The 8795-nt window shown below is 46.0% G+C and overlaps 1 protein-coding gene across 1 annotated transcript in view; it reads right to left on the bottom strand.

The window, feature by feature from the left end:
* The window catches only part of BMT2 (base methyltransferase of 25S rRNA 2 homolog), a 63789-nt gene extending 55421 nt beyond the window's left edge, over positions 1 to 8368 (bottom strand). Inside the window, exon 1 of the mRNA XM_015823184.1 lies at positions 8190 to 8368. Within this exon, the coding sequence (XP_015678670.1) occupies positions 8190 to 8322 (133 nt within the window). The 5' untranslated portion in view covers positions 8323 to 8368. The remainder of the gene's footprint in view (positions 1 to 8189) is intronic.
* Positions 8369 to 8795: the final 427 nt, after the last annotated feature.

Genomic DNA, 8795 nt, shown 5'->3' on the forward strand with positions numbered 1-8795 from the left:
CACTGCCTGGCCGACGGCACCCTGAGGAGACCCACTCTGTGAGAGCGTACAGGTCGGTGGGGGGTAATCTGTGGCAGGAGGCGGTCTCGAAGGTAACCAGGTCCGATGCCATGGAGCGCTTTAAAGATAATAATCAACACCTTGAAGCGCACCCGGAAGGCTACCGGCAGCCAATGCAGCTCGCGCAGAAGCGGCGTGAGGGAGGAAAGGTTGAAGTGCCAAGCAGGCTGTCAGAAATCTCAAGTATACCAGCACTCAGCTGGCCAGAACCCACACTGCCTGAGCCCTGCTTCTCCACATAGGTTGACAGTCAGCTGTTACTGATTATCAGTGAGGAAAGGAAGGGGGGAGAGACTCTGGCCAGTGGATACAAGAAGGCTTTAAGCCAGTGATGGCGAACCTTTTAGAGACCGAGTGCCCAACTACAACCCAAAACCCACACGTATTGTCGGGTGCCAGGTGGGCGTGGCCAATTGTGTGGGCGTGGCTGCGGTGGTAATGGCAGACTGGGTGGGACTAAAAAGTTCAATCAATTCCAACTTTGCGAGATCTTTTTTTTCCCTGCGAGAAGTTAAAATTGACTGATTAATTGAACCTTTTTTTTTTGCACATGGCAGCAGAGGCCTAAAGCGAAAAGGTTTTATAAAACCCAGCTGAAGGCCTAGGACTGGGGCAATGGCACGCGTGCCCACAGAGAGGGCTCTGCGTGCCACCTGTGGCACGCGTGCCATAGGTTCGCCACCACGGCTTTAAGCACTCCCTTTAGTGAATTTCCAGTTATTCAAAGGAAAACATAATAGGTAATACTTACACCACCCTAAGATTTATTAAATCTTGACCAACTCTGATTATATTTACAGCCTTCATTTAATCCATCAAATAAAAATAAGTTCTGAATACTTTAGTTCAACTAGTAATCAAAAGCCATCTTTAAAATTTAGTTTTCTGCTCCTAACATGGAAAAGAGAAACAAACAGCATCTTATTTTAATATGAAATTCCAGAACTAGGATTCCTATTAGGGTTAATACTTCCCCTATATAATGAACTAATAGCAGAATTGTTAAAATGGTCTCAAGATTGAAGTCATATAATAATTCCTTAAAGGCCTGCTTTGCTAACAAAACTATTGCATGTTTAATACTCATATTTTAGCAAAGTAAAAACAATATATATTTCTGTGTAGAGCAGATATATGTATACAAACTTTTGCTGCTAAATGTTTACATATAATTTAAGCTTAAATATATTCTATATGTACATATATATAGATCAATGATCTAATTGTAAACTCATTTTGGATTATGGCTACTGAATCAAATGAGGTTTGGTTTTGAGTAAACATGTACATTAGTAATCAACTTAGCAGATTTACAACTACTATAATAAATTATTCACAAGTACAAATCATGTCCACCCCAATATTATCCTTTCTCTTTTAAAACATATAACTAAGAAGCAAAAAGAATGTAAGACAATGACATGAGATAATAAATTAAGACTAAAACCACGAGGTTGCTTCTGAAGGTATCTTAAAAATGCGAGTTATATTTATTTGATGTAATCATGTACTTGTTGGCAACCCTAGTGGCTCTAAGCATTTACAATTAAAACAAGGCAATTAATTAAAGCTATTTAAAATATCAATATAAAAATTCCTCAGAACTTGACTAAGTGGTTTTAAATTGGCTCCTAAACATTAAGGCCAGCCTCATTCCATGACAATTAATCCATAATATAAACCCTAGAACTTGTGGCAGAAACCACAGATTGTTCTAATACGTACCTTAAATTGGGCTTAGAAAGCAAGTGCTAACCAGTGCAATTGTTGAAATTCCTCCCCACTTATGTATCACATTCTGAGCCAATGGCAATTTGCAGTGTTTCCAAGGGCTGTCCCATGAAATGCAAATGCAGTACTTCAACCTTGAGATTACAAATAGTCTTTTTTTCAAAAATGGAATACATCTACAAAGTAGATATGCCCTCTTGCTATTAATGCCCTTCAATGGCTTAATGCTGAAAAGAAAGACTTCCAGTATGGGAACAAAATTGTATGGGAAAACAAAGAGCTGGTCCTACACAGTACTAGTATCCCTTGTCCTTTTATCTCTTTTGCTCTTAAATATTTCTAGTTACTTTTTGAAGGTTCAAAGCTGAAGGGATAGCAGGCCATTTTACTGCAGTGGTGAACAGTTTTGTTAAAGAATGCTTTAGAAACTATAAGAAACTTCATTTTTATAGTATTTGTTCAAGGGAAGAATAGGCATTACAATATTCTTGTTTTGCTTTCAAGATTATACTAATTTGACATTTAAATCACTATTATTCCATGTACCCAGGCTGAAATACTCTGAGATAAAGAGCAAATTATACAAGACTTTGTTCCATTATTCCATAAAATTCTGGGATAAATGGCTGTTTTTAAAACAAATCTTGGTCAAACTTTTACAGGATAGGTCAGGGGTCGGTAACCTAAAATGGTGAAAGAGCCACTTGGACCTGTTTCCCTCACAAAAAAAACCTGGGAGCCGCAAAATGTGCGCATGCGCGCGTGCATGCGCACACATGCGCACACACGTAACGGGGCTTGATTGAAGAGTGGAGCCTAAGGTGACACATGCACGGCCCTGCCCGCATCCAGCTCTGGTATGGACGGCTCTGCCGTCCTGGCTTCACCTCCCCTTGGAAAAGACTGCTCTCCCCCCTTTGCTGAAGCGGCGAGTGGGAGGGGGCTTGCCTTGGGCACGGCAGGGCTGCTGGAGGCTGAGGCTCCCAAAGGTGCGGACCAGGCTATCTTCCATAGCAGCGGGAAGGCGACCGCGGGAGCAACAGCCTGTTCATCTCCCCCGGGGGTGGCAGCAGCAACTGCGGAGCCATCTGGTGGTGTTTACACAGCCCTCCACGTGACTGAGATAGGCAGCGCTGCCCCACTCCGCCCAGCCCTCGTTTCCCCGGAGCAGAATTGGGGCCGCGCCAAAGGAGCCGGCTGAAAGTGGTGCCTGGAACTACCCCTCCGAGGACGGCGCTTTGGAGGAAGGCCGGAGCGCGGCACCCTTGCCAGAGAACTAGTCAGCCCCACTAACTAACACATGAACACCACACTAAGAACGGCCCTGCCTTAACTAACTTCAATCGGACAGGAAAGTTCCAATCCGATGGAGGCTCCTGCAAAGTCAGCTCGGTCATTGGGATCACGCAGTTCAGTGGGCTTCGCGCCCCCCCCAAGCTATTAATTCAGAACCAGGCAGCGCTTGGCTTGCAATCGGTTGGAGAAAACAGGTGGATAGGATTGCAGCCAACGATAGTAGGACGTTAGAGCCGCCAACTCTGGTCTCCACCTGGGCGGGCAGGCGAGCAAAACCCCAAAACCTTTTGCGTTCCTTTACAAAGAGAAGACGCTGGTGGCGCATGGTCGGGGGGGAAGACAGCTCCGGAGGGAGGCAGCCACGCAGCCAGAAGCCGGCGGTCCCAGCGGAGCGGCACGGAAGACCTACTGGTTGGTGTGAGAGGCTCCAGTGTTGCCGGTGAGCAAGGCCTGGCGTCCGCAGCCCAGTTCCCACCCCGACAACCAGCTGGACTGGCTTTCACTGCTTCTTTGCAAACAAACGCAAAAGGTTTCGGGGTTTTGCTTGCCGCTTAATTCGTGCTGCCCAGCGTCTACCTGCCTGCTTGCAGGCCTCCGTGCTCCTTCCCCGAAGCATGCAATTGCTCAGAGCCTGTCCCAAAAAGTGCTGCTTCCCTGGCAGGAGCTGAGTTTGCAAGCCTCGTTGGCAAGCCGGGAAAACCGAAGGTCCGGAGGGTTCCCTCCTGCTGCGGAGCTGCAGTGCCTGGCCGTGGGCTGAGGGGGTGGGGGGTATCCGGGGCCTAAAAAGTCCTCCAGGACAGGCTCGGGGCCGGCCCTCTTTCCCCAGCCGCAGGAGAAGGGGAGGCGCAGGCTCTCCACCCGGGCGGGCAGGCGTCCACAGCCCAGTTCCGCACCCCGACGACCAGCTGGACCGGCTTTCATTGCTTCTTTGCAAACAAACGCAAAAGGTTTCAGGGTTTTGCTTGCCTGCCCGCCCAGGTGGAGAGCCTGCGCCTCCCCTTCTCCTGCACCTGGGGAAAGAGGGCCGGCCCCGAGCCTGTCCTGGAGGACTTTTTAGGCCCCGGATACCCCCCATCCCTCCCCCACAGCCAGGCACTGCAGCTCCGCAGCAGGAGGGAACCCTCCGGACCTTCGGTTTTCCCGGCTTGCCAACGAGGCTTGCAAACTCGGCTCCTGCCAGGGAAGCAGCACCTTTTGGGATGGGCTCTGAGCAATTGCATGCTTCGGGGAAGGAGCACGGAGGCCTGCAAGCAGGCAGGCAGGCAGGCAGATACTGGGCAGCACGAACTAAGCGGCGAGCAAAACCCCGAAACCTTTTGCGTTCGTTTGCAAAGAAGCAGTGAAAGCCGGTCCAGCTGGTCGTCGGGGTGCGGAACTGGGCTGCGGACGCCAGGCCTTGCTCACCGGCAACGCTGGAGCCTCCCACACCAACCAGTAGGTCTTCCGTGCCGCTCCACTGGGACCACCGGCTTCTGGCTGCGGGGCTGCCTCCCTCCGGAGCTGTCTTTCCCTCCCCCGGGCCATGCGCCACCGGCATCTTCTCTTTGCAAAGGAACACAAAAGGTTTCGGGGTTTCGCTCACCTGCCCGCCTGGGTGGAGACCAGAGTTGGCGGCTCTAACATCCTACTATCGTTGGCTGCAATCCTATCCATCTGTTTTCTCCAACCGATTGCAAGACGCTGGGCAGCACGAACTAAGCGGCGGCAGGAGGGATGCGGGGCCTTGGCTTGTTGCTTATCAAGACCGTGCTGCCCAGCGTCTTGTTCTGCCGCCGCTCAGGCCCCTTTTTCGCTGCTGGAAACATGCCGCATTAGCTGGCACCGCAGGGGGGTGGTCCCATGGCAACGCAGACAGTCCGGGCCGTGCGCCACCGGTGTCTCCGGTCCCGAGCCGCAGGAAATATCTGGGCCCAAGTTGTCCGCTGCAAGGACACCCCGCCCACGGCAGCGTCGCCAAACCGCTTTCTATGCTGCTGGCGTCCCCAGGCTGGAGCCGTGAAAGCCAATCCAGCTGGTTATCGGGGTGCGGAACTGGGCCGCGGAGGCCAAGCCTTGCTCACCGGCCACACTGGAGCTTCCCACGCTGACCGGTAGGTCTTCCATGCCGCTCCGCTCGGACCGCCAGCTTCTTACTACAGGGCTGTCTCCCTCCGGAGCTGTCTTTCCCCCCCCCCCGCCGTCTATGTTGAGCCCATGGCAAACAGCGTCCTACAAACCAAAGAAGTTGAACCAATCAATTCAAACTTCTTTCATGAGAAGTTTGAATTGATTGTTTCAACTTTTTGAGTCCTTTTTTTTTTGGCACTGCACGTGGCTGGGAGCCGCAGGAGATGGCTGAAAGAGCCGCATGCGGCTCCGGAGCCGCGGGTTGCCGACCCGTGGGATAGGTGTTACACTCTCAATCCCATTGACAGCTAAAATAAACCAAAGAGGATTATCACAATGAAATCTGAACCCCTATGTTGAAACCTAATAATCTTATTTATATACATGCTCTTGAATCAAGTTTTTAAATTCCGAGCAAATCTCTTTCCAGATCTTTGCATCATTGCTTTTTTTCAGAAAGAGTACCACACTCTGATTTTGCAACCTATAAAAGAACCTCCTACTGACTTCCTGTTTGGGTTGCAGTGGGTGCAGGCATACGAAGAGGCTCTCTCTCTTCATTGCCTGCTTTTCCTCTGCCGGTAGACCCTCAATCGGGTCGAAAAGTCACCCTGGAGGGGTGACTACCGATAAGGAGGACTCTCCTTGATTGCGGGGGAAGGAGGCAACTCCTTCCGTGGTCCAAGGCAGCTCCTCAGGGCCGACAGAGAGAAAGATCGGCCAGTAACATGGCCGATTATTTAGCTGCTCCAGCTGAAAGTCAAAAGAACATCTAAGCGTTAAGAAACCATCCTGGATGATCCTAGTGAGACTTTTCCCTCTCTCTTTCTGCCTAACTACTCTCCTGTCAAAAGCCTTTTGGAATTACTTCCCTGCTTTGAAAGAGCTGCCTTTGTTTACCTGGGGAAAAGAGCTTTCCATAACAAAGAAAAAAACTTCTTATTGACTATTTTTATTTTTGGTTACTTGGGGGCCCTGGAAAAATCCCTATCATAAAATTTTATTATTATATCTTCTAAGATGGAGAATAGTGTTTTCCTATGTCTTGGACTTACTTTTTTAAAGGGATAAATCTTTATTGTTTGAAAAAAAACAACTCCTCTATGAGAAGCCGGAAAAGAGACTCTATAGCTCTTTGACTCTGCTAATCTCATCCTTGATGTCTGGAAGAGACTTTCATAGTTTACTGAGGACATCTTGTGGAGAAATTTAACTGTTTGTGTTACTATCGAAATGGAGAAATCATATTCACAACTCAACTGTAAACTCATACTGGAAAAAAATTATGAAGCTATTGAGGAAATATGTTCCCAAATAAGAGAGAGAACTGCAGAAATAATAAACAGAAATTCTACTGTGAATTTACAAACTGACCTTCAGACTCTATTTGATCATTCTATAGACCAAAAAGCAACGGAAGAGGAATTAATTTACATACAACCTATGGAGACTTTGGATGACCAAAAAATGATTGTAACTAAACTATCTACAATTGCAAAACTAACAGAAATGGACTTGAAATTACAACTGTTGGAGAATTATGACAACTTTGATAATCAACTATTAATTATAAAATTGGACATGATCGAGTGTTTTATCCAGCAGACAGGAACCAGCCATCAAAAACAGAGGATGGGAGGTCTTTTACTGACCCAAATGATATTACAAGCAATAATAGGAGATTTATTTGCTGAAATAGAGGCTTTGTTATGGAAGCCTGCTTGGCATAGGAAGAAAGCCAGAATAAGACTAAAAAGAGAAATTTAAAATTATATGTAATGGATTAAAAAGGTTTTGAGAAATATGGATTGATTTAAGGATTAAGATTTAGAGTTGAAAATTTGTGATTATTAGAATATATATGTTAAATAGAGTAGGAATGTATTTTTTCGAATAATATGTTTATTTGTATGAAAATTATTTTGTAATGGAATGAGAATAAGAATATGAAAGAGGCTTTTAGAAATTCGGATACCTTTAACAACTAATTGAGTGTGTTAAGTTACCAAGACAATGTTTTGTGTAATAATAGGTGTGTTTTTATTTTTTTTAGATATAATTATTTGAATGAGATTTAAATGCTATTTGAAGTAATATGAGAGATCTGTGATAAAATCAATGATTTATGAGATTATGAATTAGAATATATCTGGATTAGTGTTTTAGAAGGGATACCCTAAGTGATAATATGTTTATCTAAGATTAAATTGGACTGTGGTAATTGTAAATTAATAAAGCTCAAAACAGGATTAGGATTTATAGATATGTAATGTAGAAATGGATTATGTTAAATAGGTTATATTATTTGAGGGAAATAGAGAGGGAACATTTAATGTATTTACTTGAGCTATTATATGATTTTGTTTTTGGATGATTGATCACCTAACCACCACGGTGTGTCTTGAGCATTCTGTTGTAAAAGTTAAAAAAACCAATAAAATTTGTTATTATAAAAAAAAAAGAATCTCCTACTAAAATTAGCCAGGTAGTTCTTTTTAAAAAAGTTCACTAATTGCGGTTAATGCCACTCTTTACAAAAAAAGAAGGAAAGGTGTGCTTTAGACTAAGGCATTTCATAGAATGAAAATCACTTAACTTTGAAATGTGAAGCCCTTCTCTTTAATAAATTCTGACCGACCCAAATCCAATGGTTGGTTTTCCGGAAATTTTTTAACTATAACGTCCTCCCTACCTTCAAAGGTAATGGAGTTTTTCTTTTACCGTTTTCCACATTTACACGGGAGGGGGCGTAGCCCCCTTCCTCCCCCGCATAGGCTGAGGGCCCATCGTCCTCCTCCTCCTTCTTTGCCTAGGCTTCGGTCCCAGGACTGAGAGAAGAAAGGGGGGCGGTGCCCAGGCCCAAATTCCTTCCAAAGCGATTTGGAGCCAAGGCAAGAGGGCGAACCCGGTCCTGATCTTCGTTTTTACTCATCCCACGGTGAAGCCCCCCTTCTCTGCGGGGTGAAGGGGGCAAATTAAGACCCGAACCTTATTACCTTCCCGGTATTTCTTGCGCAGGCGCCGATGAACGCTCTTCACCACCCCGGAGAGCTTCTCCTGCTGCAGTTTCCGCTCTTGTTCTCGGGGCTGAGGCAAAAACAGGATAGGTGTCCCGCATTCAACCTCCATGGTGTTAGAACTAGCGCTCCGCAACCCCACACCTTCCGTTTCCCCAGAAGGGGGCGGCGGCCGCGGTTTCTATGACATGGCCGGCAGGGTAGGTTTGCGAATAGGAAGAATCATGTGATCACTGGGTTCCCGGTGTCTGTTGGGAAATGTAGTCTTCACGCCTGAAAGCCTTTCCTTTTTGAGTCTAAGTTTCAGAGTGGACCAGCTGTACCCAAAGGTCTTATAGAGCCTTTTAAGGTTAACGCCTTTCATTGCAAGGCTTAAGCTGTCGTAAGTTACGGCTCACTTCAGAGATTGTGGAAGCATCTGCTTTAAAAATTAAAGCAACCATACATCTTTTATTTCAGAAAACTGCCTTTAGATTTAATGTAATCATCTGTGTTATCGTTCTTCTTCTTGAATTTTCCTCTGTAAAGCAAAGTTTTTTAACCTCTGTCCCTTTTTCAGGTTTTTGTTTTTTCAATAAAAATGGT

This window comes from Protobothrops mucrosquamatus, unplaced genomic scaffold (genome assembly GCF_001527695.2).
Source record: "Protobothrops mucrosquamatus isolate PMUCROS unplaced genomic scaffold, P.Mucros_1.0 scaffold1793, whole genome shotgun sequence".
Lineage (NCBI taxonomy): Eukaryota > Metazoa > Chordata > Lepidosauria > Squamata > Viperidae > Protobothrops > Protobothrops mucrosquamatus.